The sequence below is a fragment of the Anoplopoma fimbria genome, chromosome 7 (assembly GCF_027596085.1).
Source record: "Anoplopoma fimbria isolate UVic2021 breed Golden Eagle Sablefish chromosome 7, Afim_UVic_2022, whole genome shotgun sequence".
NCBI lineage: Eukaryota > Metazoa > Chordata > Actinopteri > Perciformes > Anoplopomatidae > Anoplopoma > Anoplopoma fimbria.
Window position 1 is genome coordinate 20,668,494 of NC_072455.1, and position 20,778 is coordinate 20,689,271.

Genomic DNA, 20,778 nt, shown 5'->3' on the forward strand with positions numbered 1-20,778 from the left:
CAGCACTTCCCACAGCCAGTATATCATATCATCCCCCCCCCTGTCAGCAATGCACACACTGCTGGCCTCCATGAGATCACTCCTGCTACACGGGGGATGTTACCGTAGACCTCTACCTTCTAATCAACTGTGATTGCAGCACTTTCTTTCACACATGCTCTTTTAAAGCATCTTGTCACTGCCAATACCGACATTTATAAAAAGGTTCAGAACACTCGGATTTATGTCCCAACAAACATTTGTTTTGGCAGCAATTGGACATCAATCAATGCATTTCACAGTTAAAACGCTCTTCTCTCAGCTCTGAGAGAAGATAAATGCTTCCAGTCATAGAGAGAAAAAGGGAGGTTTTTTTTGGTGGAAGTAAGAAAAAGAAAAACATAAAAGTGGTTGAATTGGAAAGTTTTTGCTCCTAAAGTCGCCCCCAATTCTGTCTTAACCTCCAATTTTTGAATCCCATTTCTTTTTAAATGATCAAAAGCAGAGTTATTTTTCCCTAAAAAGAAAAGGAGAATATTATAACAAAGTGGATTGATGCCAAGATGTAAAACAGCCACCGTGAGACATTCCCCCATAGCTTTGACAGTTCAGAGTTAATCCACTGGCCTCATGTGAGGTGAATAAGGGCAGAATTTGGCAGCCAAGGTTAGCGTCTTGTTTAAGAACGGCTGACATCTACACACTAAGGTTCCTAAGCCTTTAGACTCACGACATTCATTCAGTGGCTTTGTGTCCTGCTGCTCATGTCATGGAATATGAGTGACGGTTAAACCTGATGTACCTTCTGTGTGTGTGTGTGCAAAGGGGTTTAGATGCCACACAGAGACAAAGAGTGTGTTTTCTATACTTCTCTTTCTGTTGTGGACACACACACACACTCCCTTCCCCATTATGCTAACAGCTCTTCTCACACTCCACCTCGCTCCCAGACCTTAGCTTCTATTATTAGAGAATAGCTGTCCAGCTGCCGGTACTCCTTTTGATTGTCATTTGCGGCGGCTTCCGCGAGCAGGTGCCTCGCCTGCAGAGTCCGCCACCCTCCCTCGTTCAGGTGGGAAAAAACGCAATTAACTAGCTCCCAAACACCTAGAACAAGTATGTCTGTTTTGCAGGAGAAAATACATCATTAATGGCTTTCTGGTGGTTTGTCTATTCAGCCAGACTGAGACAACTTTAGGTCAAGCAACGTATAGCACAAATGCCTGCCCTCCAACAGCCAAGGTTGTCTGCGACGTCTAGATCGATATTTCTGCTCGTATCGTCTGCTGGAACGCGGGCTGCATAGGCTGCAGAAGCAACATAAGCAAGTGAAAACACACAGACCTCTGTATTCTGTGTGTTTCTACACCGGAAGGGAATAAGTAGCCAAGGATGGAGAGATACATGGGGTTTTAAAGCCTACACAATGTGAATTTTTAACTCCAGAAGTAAGGAAGTTGGGGTTTTTTTTTCTTTGGATTTCTCTCCTAGAGCTATGGGATGCTGGATTGAATTCCATCACCAGAAAAAAAAAGCTTTATGAACAGAATAATAATCAGAGCTGGCTCTTCAGTTTCCTGATTATAGCGGAGGGACTGAGCCAAGATAGCATTCTAAAAGAGCTGAGTGATTGTGCTATTGGTTAAATGCATATTTGTATATGCTGGTGTATATGTTTTATTCTGCTGTTACATACCCTTGACTAACATGCATTATATTATGTGGCCTTACACAAACACACACACACACACACACACAAACACACACACACACACATTCATGCACTCAAACCCCCCATGCAATAATTACCAGGAACTTAGCAACACTGCTGAACATCTCCACGTAACATCGTCAGCAGACAACGTCACAGTTATTAGACTATTATTAGCTGCAGGAGCGGCTGTTCCCCCCCCACACACCTCCCCCAAACCCTCGGCTGCCGACACAGCGCTGTCATCATAGATGACTGGCTTCTAATTGGATACAGAGGGGGCCGCATCCATGTCTCACAAGCCGCGGCCAAGTGGTGAGAATCATATTTTCAATTAAATAAGCCCCCCCCCCAAAAAAAAAAAAAAAACATGTCTCGGGGGAGGTGGCGAGCTGAGAACTCTGTGAATCATATTGAGGCTTTTGGATAAACACATGATTACAACGAGTCGTCGGGGAGTGGGGGGGAGATACGTTTTTGGAACAAAGAAGGAGCCCTCTCTTCTCTGTCTCTCTGCGCCTCAAACAGTTGGCACCTACTTTTTTTGTTTTTCATTTCTGCTCACATTGGGTAAAAAGAAGGAAAAATATATTATGCACAAACACACACACACACAAACACACACACACACACACACACACACACAGAGTGAGAAACTGGGGGAATGTGAAAAGGAGGCAGCTGTGAAAACATTGCTTCTCAGTATCAGAAGAGACTCGAGAGGAAATATGGTGCAATTCTTTTACAGCTCTGCCTGTCATCGTGAGTAAAGAGAGCCCTGTCCAGTGGACCTTTACAGTCTCCGCACGCATAAACACACACACACACACACATGCACATGCATCGCACGCCGACAATCCCAAAAAAACGCTGGTGTCACTGAGTGGGTTGTGAACATTTGCCTGATTTGAAGCAAACTCGTTGTAGATTATTCCTGCTGCAGGGGGAACACACTCGTCTGTGGCCTCATTTTCGCAACAACATGAACGAGTCATATCCTGCTAGCAATAGCGGGAGCGTTTGTACTTTTCTTTTGGCCTATATTTCCGCGCCAGACTTATCGCTGTTAACTCTCTGTTTTCAACAAACAGCACTTACAGATTGGTCAGTGGGATCTAATGTTAATGGACCTTTTCTGGTCCTGCTCTCTGAAATTGATTTCTTGAGTATTTCATCTTGAGCGGCTCAAGACAATAAGGCTTTGTTTAGCTAGTGTTTGTGTATGTGTGTGTGTGTGTGTGTGTGTGTGGGGGGGGTTATGAAAATGTGTCATACGATGCATTTCATCAAGAGAAGTGCCCTCTGGATCGTAACTGAGCATTCTTTGTTTCTCATTATTTTTCGCCCTATTGACATCATCAGCACTTCAGATTAAACTGAATCAATCTCCTGCCTGCATGTGAGGATGCATAAACACCCACACGTACAGGCAGACACACACACACACACACACACACACACACGATTAATCACAAGAAAAAGGGAAGAGTCTGCTCGGGGTTGCATAACACCTTGTACAGAAAAAAAACCACAATCGCTTCTACACACTCCCACAGTCTCTCGCTCCTTCCTCTCTCCCGTCACCACGTTTTGCCAGAGGATAAACTCTTTGGCTTGCAGGCTTTCCATCAAAGCCCCCAAACCACAAAAAAGGAGCTTGCTCTCTTTATTCTTGCAGTCTCTCGACAAAAATAAAAAAATAAAAATCTGTTTATGCACTGTATACACACTCACCCCCACCCCCCATGTAGCCGTCGCTCACATTTGCCCCCCTCCCCACCACACCCCACCCTTTGCTTATCCTCTGATGCTTTGGAAACAAATTTGCTTTGTCCTCGCGCCGAGGTTCATCCAAAGAACATGGGTGTTGACAGCTATGGTCTTTTTAAGAGGACAGGGGGATTACTGCATGTATGTATTGAGGTGGATTAAGACTTTGGCGCTAATGAAAGGTCCTGACAGGAGCCTTTTTTTCCGGAATTGGTCAGCGAGTCTTAAGCTCAAATAATGCCTTTAAGACCAAAATGAAATCACCAAAAGCCCGGGTAGTAATAATAATAATAACACCAAGGAGGGAGGGGAGGGAGAGAAAGAGCAAACAATCAAAAAAAAAAATGTCTGGTAAGTGCAACTTTCACGCCGAAACCATCTGTTCCTGCTGTTTATAATCTGAGGTCGCTTTTGATTAAGATTAAACCTCACCCAAACCCCTCGAGCTGCTCAGGAAGTGCAGCCTCTTTTGTGCTTTTTTAATAAAGATGAGTGATTTGAATGGTGATTTGAGGAGTTCTGGAACAAGGTGAAGAGTGTGTATTTGGGTGTTTATATGCATGTGTGTGTGTGTGTGTGGATGTGTGTGTCCTTGCTCCGTCTGCAATCGCTTAGGGATTAAAATGATTTATGCCGGCCTGGCCTGACTTCAGATTCACAACGTGGGGGGCGATGGAACCATCATTCATCTTTCTCTCTCTCTCTCTTCTTTTTCTTTTTCATTGTCAGTAAAAATCAGACTCAGAGAGTCAACCACCTTAAGTTTAGATTCTTATCAAAATTTTTACAACGTCGGGTTTTGAACTTACTGTTGGCTTTTAGTGCTTTAAAATGTACAACAATGATTTAGTATTGCACTCCTATAACACTCACTGACAGACTCACAATGGATGGTTTATAAAATAAATACAAATTGATGCAGCAGAACATGAGATTTCATCTGCTTTTAATCAACATTTTCTTTTTTTTCCCCCCGTCAAAACCTGGCGCCTCCATTTCCCACAAATGCAACTTGACCACTGACAATTCAGTTGTGTTATGCTGGTAGCAATTTATTCAGCTACATCCTGCTAGCCTCAAGCAGAAATGAGAAGCTGGCTACAGTAGTCTATTGAGATGCTTTTCGTGGAGTGCCTTGAACTTACATTCTTTCTAATGACCATCAGGTAGTGACTAAAATCTGCATTGTATAGAAGTCTATGAGAAAAACACCCTACTTTATTTAATACTTTGGCAAACATTGTTGCTAGTTTTAAGTCATCTTAAATACATAATTGTGTGTATTTAATAAATGATGGTCCCATTAAGAGTTAAAAAGACGATATAGCAGGGTATGCTTTAGAGCACGGCTAACTTGTGATTGACAGGTTGAGACCACGAATTTGTTGATTTCATCCAAAACCGTAGTCTACAAACCAATCGGTGATGTAGGGGCGCCTGTGGCGTAGTGGAGAGCAAGGTAGCTCTCCAATCAGAGGGTCGGTGGTTCGATACCCGGCTTCAGCAGTCGATGTGTCCTTGGGCAAGACACTTAACCCCAAGTTGCTCCTGAAGGCTTGCCATCGGTGTGGACTGGATGATGAATGTTAGTTAGAGTCTGATGGTGGCACCTTGATGGTAGCCTGTCATCAGTGTGTGAATGGGTGAATGATATGTAACATACTACTGACTGTAAGTCGCTTTGGATAAAAGCAATTCTGTATTGGGTTAGAGAATACGATGATATGGCAAACACTTATGTGTGTGTGTGTGTATTTGTGTGTGTTACAGTACTGATATGAGACAACTACCCAAAGAGTAGTTTGAGAACGGGTTCATCATAACCGCTATAACTGGATAATGACTGTAACTTGTTTCCCAGCGCAGTGTGTGAACCCAATCTGTCACTTCCAGAAGATTTTCAAATCCGAGCCGTGCATTATGTGTGGGAGGCAGGCTAAACAGCACTCCTCTGCATCCCACAGCCCCAGTGTGCATGCAGCGGAGAACACAGCAGCCTGGTGCAACCAATAGACACTCTAGTGTTAATTTGAAAACAGTCCAAACATGGCTTTTTCTTTTTTTTTTTTCAGTATTTCATATTACGTTTTCACTTACACCTACAGCACAAAGGATTCCTTCTTCTCTATGTATACAAGCTCTTGGTTTGTCAGAGGTAAGCCTCTTCTTAGCTGCATCCCTCCAACAATTAAACAAATCCATTCACTCGCAGCAAGTTGCAGGCGATACAATGTTTTGCCGAGGCTGCCAAAAGCTGATTTTCAGGGCATTCACTCAAAGCGATAGATAGAGAGCGTTTCTTGTGTGTTTTTAAATCGGCTCCCGTCGCATATGTATTTGTGTGTCATGTTGGCGGGCATTGTGAGCGGACATGCAGGCACATCATCTGGATTAGGACGCTCTGTTTTGTCAGGCCATCGGTGGCGGGGGCGCATGCAGGGGCGTCTTTTGTCATCATGTCAGTCTCTTCCTGCTTCCTTTTCTCTCTCTCTCTCTCCTCACGCCTGATGAAAGTTGAAGGGTTGCTTGATGCCGAGACAATGTGTGAAACCCCCCCAAAAAAAAAGAAGTCACAGAAAGAAATCAAAGAACAGAAAACTGGAATAACTTGAGGAAATTAGATGACTTGCAAAGCGGCGGGGTTGAACTTTTCTTTTTTTTTTTTTTTTTTTTTAAGCAATGCTTCACTCTCTGCTGGTCATCGTTCATTAGTTAGTTTCCCCCCTCCACATTAGATCTAATCATGTGTGCCCTGTGGAGACACTCCTGTGACTCGTCCCACAACCTCTGCTAAAGTGGTTGCCTAAGGCGTGACTTTGTGCTCCAGACAAGATAAATGCTATTGTTTTAGCCTTCGAGGTAGCCATTATTCTGCGGGCGGGACTGCAAACAAAAGGGGCAGGAAAGCCGACAAAGAGTCGCACGCTTTGCTACAACAGCACAGAAACAGGTGTGCTTCTATTGCCTTTGTTCAAAGGGTTAATCCTTTTGCAAACCCCGCCCCCTCCCTGGGGGAAAAGAAAAACAACTCACCTGGCTTTTCCCTCATCAAAACCACACCACAGTTGCAGCCATTGTTTGGTTTTCAGTGTCGCGTTACTTCCCCGCTGATCGTGTCCGCTGATATGTTTTGGCTCCCGGGTGCTTTTTTTTTTTTTTTTTTTTTTACTATTGTGCGTTAAAACGGAGGCTTTTTGACTGCCGCTTTGGCGTCCCCCCCCATCCCTTTCAGGAAGTTGTGCTTTCGGACGCAGTCATCAGCGAATGGGCATAACCGAGTTGGAGCTTTGTGAGGTGATTGCAGCCATTCACGGGCTTGAAAAGGCAGTTGCCACGGTGAATGGCGCACAAAGGAGAGAGGGATTACTTTCTGCTGCTTGTTTTTGTTTTTTAACCTTGAGGTGAAAAGAAAAAAAAGAATCCACACCTGGGGGAATTTGTATGTTTGGATGCACGCTTCTTAGCCTTCGCGACCAGGTGCACCGAAATTACAAACAACACAGGGAGGGGGGGGAGCACAGGAGGCCGGTGATGGAAAGAGATTCAGGGTGAAATTTCTCAAAGCACGGGCTCAAGATGATGCGGCACTTCTATTACTGGATGCAAATGCATATTCATCCCGGCGTGAGGGGGTGGGTGGGGGGTGTCGCGTGCTGCCCCTAAATAAGGCCCAAGCTGTCAACGGAGTTGTTTTATTCCCTGCAATGCATTCCCTGTTTTGGCTGACAACAGTTAATTTCAACTTTAAATCGAAGGGCGACAGAGAGGAAGAAAGACGATCATGTGGGAGAGATAATGGGTTTTTTTATGAATAAGAAATAGAGAGAGACTGAGAAAAGAGTATTTTCTTGTTGGAAATAAGCATCAAAGTACATTGAGTTTTTCCTTTGTGTGGCTTTATGCAGGGTGCTGTACGTATAGGAATAATCTAAGAAAATACATATATTAAAAAAAAAGCAGATTCACACTGACAAAACAGAAGCAAATATTAGCAGCACACACAACACCACACTGATCCCATGCTAACGGTTTGGGGGAATGTTTGGTCTTAAGCTCTAGGCCTTCATAAAACATGTATGGTGCTAATGCTGACCATTATGTGCATTTCTTGCCTCGCAGTTTCTAGGGAAACCGGTTCAATGGACTAAATTGACAAAGCCTTTGTTAAAAAAAAAAAGTATCTCGCAAAAGGCACTAAGTCTCTCGCTCGGACAAAACCGTATCCTCTGTTTCTCTTTAGACTTCTGAGAGAACCACAGGCGGATTGTTCAGGGTAGAGAAATATGAGTATCCGTTTTTCTTTTTTTTTCTTTTTTCCCCCCAACCCTGAAATAGAAAAATAAATACCCACACATCTATTTTGCAAGGGGATTTTCTTTTTTTTCACTAATGCATATATATATGACCCTGAGTAATTGTGTCCATGAGCGCGGCGCCTTGGAAAAAAAAAAAGGAGAAAGAAACCCTGGCAAAAGGAAATAAGGAGAGACAAAATAATGAAATTCCTCAGCTAGAGGAACTCAGGAGGATATTGTCCCTCCAGGTGGATTGTGTGCAAGCATGCATACAGCTGTATAAGGAGGTTTTTGTGTGTGTGTGTGTGTGTGTGTCAAAGCCTTCTGTATGTGTCTTTCTGTTTGAAGAGGGGGGGGTATTATTAAACCCATCTCGAGGGTCAAAGGTCACAGTGTGTGCCACCTCTAACACGGCTCTGCCAGGGGGGCGGCCCGGAGAGCCACGTTCTATAGACTGTTTTAGCCTTTCATTTTACCCCCTCCTCCATATGAGACACATTAGTCCTCAAAGAGAGTGAGGGAGAGCAAAGCGGGAGGATAACCCCCTTCTTCCATTGTTGCGCAAGCTTTCATCTATTTTGGTAAAGCCAGGGAGCGGAGGGAGGGAGGGGGGGAGTAAAAATAAGTTCTGGTGGGGCCACGGACCCGTAGTCTTGTTGCACCGCTGAGAGTGTGATGCATCGCCGCCTGGATCCAAGACATGCACGTAAAAAAAAAAGGCATGTGCGCACACACACACACACACCCGGCTATATTAAACATGCATGCTGGAGGACACACACACACACACACACACATGTATTTTTCTTCAGCACTCAGTATTGATGCACACCACTTCCTCTAAAGCGCTTTAGCCCACTGTCGTGTTTATAAGCAGCTTATAAACACTTAAATCATCATTTATAGCCAAAGAAAGGACCTTTGTAAGAGTTTTGATTAATGCAATTGCCACTATATGTCCTATATGAAGCATCTGTAACTAGTGTATTAACAGTTACTAAATGATTGATAACGCAGTGTGACATAGCTGTAATCATATGTTGTAGTAATGATATTTAACTGCACATAACTCCAGATTCTTGCCAATACACAGCCCTAAATATAACACTGTGTTATACTGGGGTTTAAATGATTTAATTACATGTTTATCTGAATGCTAAATTTAAGAAAGCGACACTTGCTGTAACAGTTGTTATTAGCGTTATTGCTATACAAGCCAATAGATTGGACAATAAATCTCACGGTGTATCTTAAGCTACTAGAAACCCCACACCAAGACCGTCCACTCACACTGAAACAGCACAAGCTTCCCACATGATGCCCGTAGCAAGCAAGCAAGCATTTGTTTGCCAGTGTTTTGACATTTTTACAGCATTTAACGGTGTGTCTCTGAGTCATCAAACCAGCCCGATTAAAAGACAAACACGATGTCAAATTCCCAAATTATACGACCTAATTGGTATCAATTAGCGGTAGCAGCCGACGCTGCTGCTGCTGGCAGAGTGAAGAGTTCCCTGACAAAATCCCTTTCCCAGACGGAATGCCAGTTCACAGCAATGCCTGCTGGAGATGTGGCACAGCAAGCTGCTCTGTAAATAGGCACACGTGGGTAAAACCCCGACAGGGTGGCTACAAAGAAAAGCTACGAAAACAAAAGCTTTAGGGTGTTTTGTGTGTTTTTAGTAAGTTGGGAACAAAGTTGGGGGCGGCAGAAGAAAGCATAATGTGAAATATTGGATTTTGCAGGTTAAGCTGCTGGCGGGCCTTGTGTTAGATAAACAGATAAAGGTCTGGAACGTGCACGGGTCCGCTCATGCACAAACAGACTGAATGTACACCATTTGCAATTCCTACCTGAAAGGTCAAGATGAGTGTCTCTTACAAGTTTTGGCAAACAATCATTAATAATGAAGTCACATTTATGTTTATTGGCTGTAAGCTGGTTGCATCTGGTTCCAGTTGGTTCAGTCCGGTCTGGCAAAACATGTTCACGTTTTTAGTGTTTTTCTCGGAAAGTTCTTTAATCACATAAATGAGCTGCGTTTCATAATCGGCCCAGAATTCCTTGTGTGCAAAATTAAATCACCTACTATTATTTTTCAGGCGAGTTGAAAAGAATGTGTCGAGCAGGACAAAAGTGTTCCAGCAGAGTTATTATTCATGGATTTGTGTACGCGCCTTAACTGCGAGATATGAGTAGGGGTTGGTGAGAGGCGGTGTTTGCACATAAAGTATAGTATGTTTGGCAAACGCATGAATGAATGCATGAGCGGGCCCCAGCATGGTGTCGGCCCTACTGAATGTGTGAACACCTGAATATGTTTTTCTGAATTCTGTTTGTTTGTGCTTTTTCAACAAATTCAAAAAAACAAACAAAAAAACGTATGCCTTCATTCTTTTCTCAGCGTTTTCTCTCAGATCTGCTGCTGGTGTGAGGTTGGCATGGCGAACATATGTGCATACATATGTTACAGTTGTCCCCTTGCAGTGGTCTTCTTTGGATGCTCAGCCCACGCTCAATGATCAGAAAATGTACGGATTAATAAATAAACACTCGCGGGCAGCCAGTACGATTATTGGCATAGCTTGCAGCTAGCTCCCTCCCATGCTATAGACGTCACACTGGGACAGACATGGCACCCGCCGTGTCCCCGCGCTGCGCACCCGATGTTCCTTCTGCACCACCTGTTCACCTCGACCACCATCATGCTCAGAATCCTAACCGCTTATTTGGACGGAGAGGGGAGGAAAGTTAGAGAGAGAGAAGGAAGACCGGGAGGTAAGGGGGTAAGGAGGGGGAGGAACGAGCAGAAGACAGAGTGCCTGGGAAGAAAAAGGGGGGGACAGAGGGAGGGCGGGAGTCTTTGGCTGAGTGCCTTGGAGGTGTTTAATTGTCTTCATTGAAGACCGCCCCACCAAATGTTACACCTGACACACACACACACACACACACACACATATATATATACACACACGCCAAGGAGTGATGATATCGTGAGAGAGTTGTGTGGGTGGTTTGGGGGGGTAAAAAAAAAATAAGCAAGGTGCATTCCAAATTAACAGCTGTCGGAGAAAGTGTTTTTTTTATTTATTTTTTTACTACGAACATAACAAATGCCCGTGCCATTTGGAGACAAGCCAAATTGCTAGTCTGCGCTTCGTTGCGCCTAAAAAGGCACATGGCGGCGTGTATGACTGTCGGCTCTCATTGAAAATACAGTCATGTCTTTGCGGTCTCATGGAAACCCATAATGCTCCTCTCCCTCAGTCTCCTACAAGCGTTGACTTATGGTTTCTTTCCTTCCAGCTTCCAGAAAACGATGCAAAAAACACAACAGACAACCATCTTTGACATGTAAGTGGACGCGCGTGCATGTCCCCCCCCCCACGCGTGGAGCTTTTATTGCGAGTACTTGACAATAACACCTTTCAAACACATTTACAGCCTGTCTCTGTGTAAGAAAATGAAATGCTCATATTCTGTTCATACACAGTCAGTATAAAGTGGCTGCACTGCTTTTTTTCTCTCACAGACCAAATGCCTGTCGTGGCTGTGTGATGACTCCGTGTATCATCGTTTGTAAGCTAGCTGAATGGCTTTTTTTAAATCTCTGTCAAGAGTGGGTGTCAGCCCGACTCTCGCTACACAAAACGCCACAGCAACAATTCCATTATCCCCATTCGGACCTACACAATACAGTTCTTGGTTATTTTTTTGGCAGTCTCTCTTGCAGCATCTTACATCGCAGAGCGTGTAATATTTTGGACGGTAAAGAAAACTATTTGTAATTTGCAACTCAGTTGTTTAAATGTCTGCCACCACCTAAATACAATTAGGTTGAATACAATCTGAAAAATGACACCGAAAAACTGTTAATTATACTCAAGTGGAGTGGTTTGGCCTGTTTTTGGAGGTCAAAAGAGGTCAGATTCACATGAAAGAAGATGTAAAAAGAAACATCGTCTAGAAAAAAATGTGATTACATCAACTTACGAACCCTGAAATATATATTTTGTCAGTGTCTTAGGGAATATTTCTTCGGTATAAAGTTACAATGAGAACTGTCTGCAGTGAGGCCTGTGGATTATCCAGAGTAACCTGGACATTGTTTATGGAAAGAGATGCTTAATTATTTTAATCTTTTTCTGTACTGTGGTGTCTATCTCCAAACCTGAGCAAATGATGCATGGCTAGATACCAAAAGAAGTAGATTTTGCTGAACTGATCTTTTAGCAGGAAGCGTTATTAAACAGAATCCTCTGATCTCCCTGCGTCATGTGAATTAGCAGGTTTATTTTCTTCAGGCTTAATTCTGTCTGGGTGGTGGTGTGTTACAGGAGTTAGACGCCACTGGGTGGGCTTTGCCGTCCATGTGTGCCCATGTGGAGAGACGGAGAGGAAGACAGGACTGTGGATGTGACACTGGGGGTATGATTTGAATACCTGCCTGCTCCGGCTGAGCAGTGATCAATCATCTCTGTCAAGCGCCACTCCCTGCTGGCAACTTCTCCACGCATGTAACCCCATCTCTTACTTTCTTTCCCTCCCCACCTTCTGTTTCTCAATCCTCTATCCCTATATACTGTTTAGTTGTATTTGTTTATTTCCTCTCTATCTTGCTGGTCTCTTTCCAAAAAATCTCTCCCATCCTTCGATCCATCTCTGGGCTCCTGAGCAATGTGTTACTCATTTACTCTGCGTTGCCATGCTTTCCCTCACTGCTGTCTCTCACGGCATCTCGCCAGGTCCTCTTGTTCTTTCCATCTCCCTCGCTGTCGGCCCGCCTGAGGACGTCACCAAAAAGAAATACGGGGCGTGAGGTAAGGGGACAGATGGAAATGAATCAAGAGGCGCACGGCGGAGGACTGCAGGCACACACTCAGTGCAAACCCTGCTGCAAAGTGCACCTGACTGTAACTGTAACTCATCACTATTTCTCTCATTTCCGTCCCGATTTTCAATTTCCTAATTAATGTTGAAGCGTTTTTATGTTTTTTTTAACCCGTGCACACATGGAGTGCGACCTTGGGGAGGGAAATCGGGTGTAACATGCTGATTGATAGTGCGAGCGTCTTCCGAAGGGTGTTTTTTGGGTTTTTTCGATACCGCTTTCTACTGGGTGCCGATGGGCACGCAACACATACACAAACACACACACACACAAAAACAAACACACACACACACACGCGCTCCCATGCCTCCACCAAGTTGGGGGAAATCAGACCTAAGACCAGTGCCGCTGCCGCTCCCCTCTTGAAATATGAATGGTTTTAATTAAACAAATTCGCTTTGCCATCTGGCCCTACAATTGGGCTTGCCTAATGAACAGAGTAACACACAAACACACACACACACACACACACACACACACACACACACACAAATGCAGATTAATAACCAGGCTAAGCAGCATTCCAGCGGGCAAAGCTTTGGAAATAGACAGAAACAACAGTGGAGTGATCTAGTGAGGTGCTTCACAGAGCTGGAAAATGATGCAGTGCTGAATGAGGTGTGTGTGGCTAAAGCTTATTTGTTTTTCCACGCCTGAGCATGTGTGTTTATTTCTCTGTGTAAAAGTGTGCATATCAGTGCAGATTGTGTCTGTACTCACTACTGGACTACCTCACTGACAGCCGCCGTGATGTGCCACTTGTCTGTCCTACTCTATCGGGGCCAGCTAGCCAACACTAAATGATGATGTTTGTAATCCAACGGTGGTAGCCCTGGATTTCTCAGCGGGAGAGAGATAGAGCCTGGAGTGTGTGTGTGTGTGTGTGTGTGTGTGTGTGTGTGTGTGTGTGCTGGAGGGGTGGTGGTTGTCTGGCAGCCAAAGCACAGAAACGTGGGAGGCATGCTAACATTAGCAGCCAGTAGGACGTGCTATTACTCTCTCAGAGGCTACAATAAATTTGCACTATTCATCTGTCTTAGCAGCCGGCGTAAAAATGAAATCCGGCATCAGCCTCTGTGAGATGCACTCAGTGATGTGGTGGTAAGTAAAAAAAAAAAGTCGAGTAAACTAATATATAACCTCTTGGTGGGCATCGCGAGGCACGAATAACCCCTAAGTTATGAAAAACAAGTTCTGTTGAGGAAAGTTTTCCCGCTTAAAAGTCATCCTACACACACACACACACACACATGTCCACGTAGGATATACAGTATTAGCTTTGCGTACCTGTGTATAGCATTAGCCGCTAGCAGCACGGCACGGTGAAAACTCAAGGAGGTGAAGCTCGAGTAAAAGGTTCAAATCCAACATGAGCATTTTTATTTTTTTTCCATAAGAAAGCAAGCATATAATGGATTCATGCTGTGGATCAAATAGTCATAAATCCTTGGCAGCGTGACCTACCGCGACTAGGAAGTGCAAAACCGTATAGCTGCACTGAACAATTACTACATCTTCAGTGCCCCGGAGCTGTGCGGGGGGGGTTTCCACAAGAAAACACTTTGCACACCTCAGACACCTGACTCGCGATGAAAGGGCAGCGTGGAAGCATGTTATTTTGAGGTGTACTTGAACTAACATGGTAAAAATCGGAGAAAAAAAATAATAAATCCGCTGCCCCGCCCCCGGCGATGTGGAGATCAATAATAGAGCGCCCGTCTTTGACCCAGCGATAACGCCGGCGTACATCTGGAAAGGGCTCTTCCACATCCGTAACGACCTAATCGGGTGTTTGACTCCAAACACTCAGCGTTTATGAATATCTGATGAGCACCAGGGTAAGCTTATGAATAAGTGAGGGGCCCAGCTGTGCATCAAAAAGATCAAGACTTTCGTGAAATGCACAAAAAAAAAATGCCGTGGCTGAGCAAAACAAGGGGGGCGCTCAATGTGCTGCTCGAGATTCATGGTAAAATAGTTTACACGCTCTAAAACTTACAAATTGAATTCTTTGTGCGCTGTTCAACAGAACAAAAAAATTCTGCAACATCTGTGAAGAGGCAGCAGAATTCTCCTAGGTTTCCTGACATGCAGCTTTTGACTGTCTCTCAATCTGCCCAAACAACATCTGTGAGGAGGAAACTACAGAGGAGTGTGATCGTTTGTGCAGTGTGGATTGGGTCAAGAATGTGTTCATATTCCCGCGATGACCCCCCAGCACTCCCTGTTTGGAGACGGGTTCTGGAAGAATCTGTCTCGGATGGAGAGGTTGTTGTTTTTTCTCTTTTCTTTTTCTTTTTTTATTCTCCTATTTGACACTCCCCGTGGAAAGAAGTCAACCAATAGAAAATAATAAAGTTCGAAACCTGACCTTGATGAAGGAGATGAGGAAAAGAAAAAGAAAACACGGTCCCTCGACACATCTGTGCGTGCTGGAAAGGAAGTAGGGGATGAAGAGCGGGAGGCCAGAGAGTGAAAGACAGACCGTGTGTGTGTGTGTGTGTGTGTTTTGTCTTTGTGTGTGTTTGTCTGGGTCCGTGTTAGTACGGATGCCTGCGCATGTGTGTGTGTGTGTGTGTGTGTTGGTGTGCGTGCATTCATGTGTGTGAGACAGACGAGCAGCTGCAGTAGAGGACGATTGTTCCTGAACATCGTGCGAACATCGATCGACAACAAGCAAGTTAGAGCTGGAAGAGGCACAGAGGGTTTTTTATTGCGTTGCGTTGACTCCGATCGCTCTCAACTACACGCAGTTATTCTCTCCGCCTTTCCCCTGCCTCCTTCTGGTCTTTATCAGGACAAAAAAGAAATAAAACTGACTCACCGCGACTCTGCGCCGCATTACGCTCATAAATGCCTGTAATCACCTGTAACCATTGACGCTCGGGCCAACACTGGGCGACACAGCAAGGCCATCTGCTAACTCTTGTTCTCCCTATTTCCTCTGAACTCCATCGTTTCCCGAAATGGCTAAGGTTACACTTAAAGCAGTGCTGTTGGTGTGTGTGTGTGTGTGTGTGTGTGTGTGTGTGTGTGTGTGTGTGTGTGTGTGTGTGTGTGTGTGTGTGTGTGTGTGTGTGTGTGTGTGTGTGTGTGTTCTGGCTACTACACAAGGGGGAGTGCTAATGACTGTAGTTAGCATCCCTCAAGAGGGTGAAGCACTTTGCCAATATTTGCCCTAACCTTAGATGATTGCATTTACTTTACACTTCGGTATATAGCTGAAGCCCTTAGCCACAGTGACCTAGCCTAAGTGGGCAAGCAAGGGGCTCGGCGTCTTCCTCAAGGACACTTGAACAGGAAGCATAAAGCCTTTTTTTTCTCAGATTGAATGACAGGACCAAAGACCAATTAGCGTCTCCCAGACCTCAAGGCCGCCCCTTCGGCCTCCTAACGCCAGGTTCCTAATACAAACCGTAGGAGATGCTGGGGTTGCTTTGAGATTGAAAACAATATGTTGAACAAAACAGGCCCGAATTCCACACAAACTCACTTGTACCACTGCCTTTCCATCTTACACACACACACACACACACACACACACACACACACACACACACACACACACACACACACACACACACACACACACACTAACAGACACACAGTTCAGCTGATCTCACTAAAGATAGCGAGCAGCAGCAGCAGAGCCTGGCAGTTTCTCTTGGATGGAGACTGATTCATGAATTGACCTTGACTCTAGTTCCTCCAACAAATCTCGTCTAAAGCTCCAGTGTACTTTACAAAAGCTCCCTCTGAAACTGTTGAGGAAAAAAAGAGGGAGAATTAACAACATATGCGCACTGAGCCGAAACCAGAATTGACGGGGATGAAATTACCACATAGTTTGGGTCAATGTGCTAAATGTAAAATATTCCACATTGGACAATGTCTTATAGATACATGGGCTTTGGTTTTGGTATTTAATGTTTCATTTATTTTACATTTATTACTGGTTTTTTTTTTAGGGGGGTCTCAAGGTGGATTTGATTGACAGGCTGACCTCACTTCTCATGTAACTTGAGGATTTCTGCTATCGCCTGTCCATGTCCTATTACTTTTACATTGAGACCAAATTGAAAATTCGGCCAGTATCGTCTGAAAAGGCAGATTTTAAGTAGCCCTATCAGCTCACATTAAAGTGCTTTAAATCCTTTTTAATCTGCATTGAGGCCAAAATTTGTGAAAGCTCAGCGTGGGCACCTTTGTAACGGCCTGTTTTGATGTTCACATCTGTGCCTGACTTTCTATCTGCTTTCTTGGGGGTCATTTCGAACTCATAACTACACATTTAACCTCTCCCTAAAGGTTTTTCCCCCGGCTTCATCTTGTGGATACAGCGGACCATCACATCGACTCCACTGATCTGAGCCGAGTTAAGACATTATCTCCAAAACAGTTCCATCTAAAAAAAAAAAAAAAAAAAAAAAAAAAAAAAAAAAAAAAAAAAAAAAAAAAAAAAAAAGAGTGAATCTGTATGCCATTTGAATATCTTTATCCTAAGCTGCAGTGGGGAAAGCCTCTGCACTTAGGCTTAGCACTCTCAAGACAGCTCCTCCTTGTTAAGCATCGCCTCAGACTCCTACACTATGAATGGGACCATTACCCCCATCTCTCACTGCACACCCAGATACACACACACACACACACACACACACACACACACACACACACACACACACACACACACACACACACACACACACACACACACATATTTGGTCTTGGTAGGAGACTAGCTCAGAATGGCTGTGAGAAGGTTATGCAGTACTGTACCCGGGGACTGCCTTTACAATAGGCTCTTTTTTTTTCTTCCACCGCTCCCACTCACTCTCTCTCTCTCTCTCTCTCTCTCTGGACTGCAGTCTTTTTTTACATTACAACCTCCAGAACATCAGCTCCATCTCCCAATTGTAGCAAAATAAACTCCTTCATAAGGGCCTCGAGCCAGCACTCATTGCAAAATCAGTACGCCGGTACAGCTTCTAAACAATTCAAGTGGGGTATTAACCCCCACTGCTACTCCTCCTTTACCTCATCTCAAAGAGATCTCGAAACAAAAATCTATCCTCAGTCGAGTTGAAATCGAGACGACGAATGAGATTCAGCAGGAAGAGAGCTGCAAACTAAAGAAAAGTAGTAATACGGCCTGAAAGGTGTTGATCTTTAAGAATATGTCTGTTACATATATTCCCTCGTGTAGCACCTTTGATCAAATAAGCCTTCTGTCTTCTGAAACAGAACCGTAGGTTTTATAATAAATCCCGCACCTCGTCTTCACATGATGTACATTGGTGGAGGGGCTTTAAGCTTTGATGAAAGTTGCAACAGCTTCTACGTCACGACCACAACACCACAGCACCCCCATGACACGCTACAGGACTAACAAAACATCCCTCAAGCCAAAAAAAAAACACTTATAGAATTGTCTACTTGGTAACAAATAATGGAAAAAAAGGAGAGACCCTCACATGTTTTTGTATGTTTTCTGAGACTGTCTGCCGCCGGGCGGGCTACTGTACGTGGATGCTCTAGGCAGTATGTGTGTGTTTCCTGTATCTTAGCGCTTTCTTAACCTCCTTTAGTGTTTGCCCCTACCATTTTCCATGTGCTCTGCCTCACCGACACTGCCATCCGGCGTTGTCCTCTCGTAGCTGTCCTCGGGCAGGGGGAGGGCGCCCAGCCGGGGGCCCGACGAACTCTTGCTGCTGGGCGTCTCCGACTCGTCCAGGCCGCTGTCGTAGCAGCTCTGCAGCGATCCCTGCTGATGAGGGTCCTGGGGCTGGCTCACCACCGAGAAGGTCACTCGGCGAAACGGCTACAAGACAAACCAAACGGCCGGGGGTCACTATAAAAGGGACTGTTTTACTTTTATTTGTTTGTACAGCTACCGAATTGGATCCTCTAGATCTTGTAAATTGGGATTTTTGGGTCAGGATGGTAGAGAAATAAGTAAGGGAAAAAAAAGGGGGGCAAGGGTAAGGAGACTCTGCTTTAACTGCAGGAGTCTGGAGGAGTCGTAAAAGTGTGCTGGCTAGATTATAAGGACACAATTATTGGAGCAGACATAAATCTCCAAGCTAGCTGTGATGCCACTTTCCTGACCCCTAAAAAAAAAAAAAAAGAACACAAACAAACCCTAATCTGCTCTATCACAAAAACCAACAAAGACCTTTTATGGCAGCAAACAAGGTCATGCCTTTCTCACACCCTGAAAACTATCAATGGGAAGACATTGTAACAGGGAGACACAGGAGGCTGTACAAAGGAAGCCTTTCAGAAGCTCGGGGGTGGGGGTAGGGGGTGGGGGGAACCAAGGTGACATGGCAGTTCGCTAAAACCTGCGTGTTAAATACAGTTAAAAGCGGGAGGAGTGCATCGGCCTCATTCGCTTGTTTATTTTGGCCACTCAAAAAGAGGACAAGGTGAACAGGCGTCCGGCTCTGCAGGAGGTCTGATTCCACTCGCACAGAGGCCGAATGCACACAAACGGGGACACCGACTAGACTGCATGCGAGCGTGTGCACACGCCCAACAAGCTTGTGCTAGCCGAGCTGCCGGTTCACGCTGCCAATAAGTTGTAGCCTGCTCATTATCGAACAGCGTCCTGAGCTAAGCAGTAACAGAGCATGTCATTAAATGTTTCCCTCCCCCTCTGCATCTCTAAATCCCTGTGTGAGCGTCGTACAAAGGTAATGGCAGAGAGAGAGGGGGGTGGATGAAAGAGGGTGGATGAGTAAAGGAATGAAAGAACCCGGCTTGGTCATTACGGGAATAAATGGCATAACAAATGCCTAATGCTATTCATTAATTAGACACAAACACAGTCAGAGCTGATCTTCTCCTCCAGCCCGTTGGTGGACCTCATCACTTGTTCTCCCACTCTTCTGTTTTTCCTTCTCCTCCTCCCTCCACAATATTAATATTAAACAGGACAGAGGCCCATTACTCAGATGTTTTTCCTTTTCTCCCTCCATCTTCTTGTTTGTCTCACCTGATGAAATGAAATCTGCTATCAGCCCCTGCTGTCGGGGAAAAAAACCGCGTCTTTAATTTGTACATCTATCCTTTCCCCCTTCATTTTCTGATAATTTTTTTTTTTATCTGAGAGGCAGATGACAAAACATCACGTCGAGCTCTTATCGTGCCGACGGATATTTGGTATGCATGAACGTACGTCTACATCTTTTGAAAATAGAGTGACAAATGAAGTGACAGCAACTCCAATGCACACGGATATATAAGGGACAATCTCAGCAAGTGTTGACAGGTCACTTTATGAAGGTGAACCTCTTTGTTATTTTGTCATCCCGAGACACTTACTGTAAGCACCTCTGAATTTCTGCCAGGCGCATACCGTGAAAGATTGTCTTTTTCATAATGAAATTTCCCACAAGCCACTGGGCAAAAAAACCCCAAAAAAACAAAAAAACATGGGCTTCCTTTAGCTGTGTGTGCCTGTGTAGAAATTTGCATTTATTTATTTATTTATTTATTTCCAGCCGGTTCTCTATTCTCTGGCTGGCTGGCTAGCATAGCAATCTTGGCAATAAATCATGTTTCCATGTAATTGCAATCCACACTCAACAAATGAATTGGTATAAATATTCATGCAAATTTCACTTGGATAGTCAAACATTTGTTGCATAATTAAATTCGGGGGCCCAGAAGGAGAACTGCTCTCTATAAGTGTAATAACACTTGAAAGGATGCTAAGATATTAAACCATGTTTTAGTTTGTTTGTTTGTTTGTTTGTTTGTTTTCACCCTATTCCTCCAAAAACACTTGTTTGGTGTGAGGTGTGTGTTCACAAATACGACAGCTTGTGTGTGGTCGGGGGATAGAAAAAAAAGTACTTTGTCTGGATCAGATTTAGTGGAGTGCCACACTCGTTGAAAACACGGTTTTCTAATGATACAAATTAAATGACTGTCTCCTAATGAATTGCTGGCGAGACCGCTGCAAAGAAAATAAACACTCGAGCAGGCACGCACCGAGGGAAAATTGAGTTTGGGAGAGAGAAAAGAGGCTGACAGGAGGGGGGAGAAAAAAAGTTAAATGAACAAATAGATTTTATTCACCTGAATTTCTCTTATTTTCACTGGAGGGAGAGTAAGATAGAAGAGAGAG

At 44.4% G+C, this 20,778-nt stretch overlaps 1 protein-coding gene across 2 annotated transcripts in view; it reads right to left on the minus strand.

Annotated features, from left to right (window-relative positions):
* pcdh7b (protocadherin 7b) overlaps positions 1–20,778 on the minus strand; it is a 102,020-nt gene that overhangs the window by 35,219 nt on the left and 46,023 nt on the right. Inside the window, exon 2 of one of the 2 annotated variants that reach the window (XM_054601768.1) lies at positions 18,246–18,465. In XM_054601768.1, coding sequence (XP_054457743.1) covers positions 18,246–18,465 — 220 coding nt within the window. The remainder of the gene's footprint in view (positions 1–18,245; positions 18,466–20,778) is intronic. The other variant, XM_054601769.1, reaches the window with a different exon arrangement.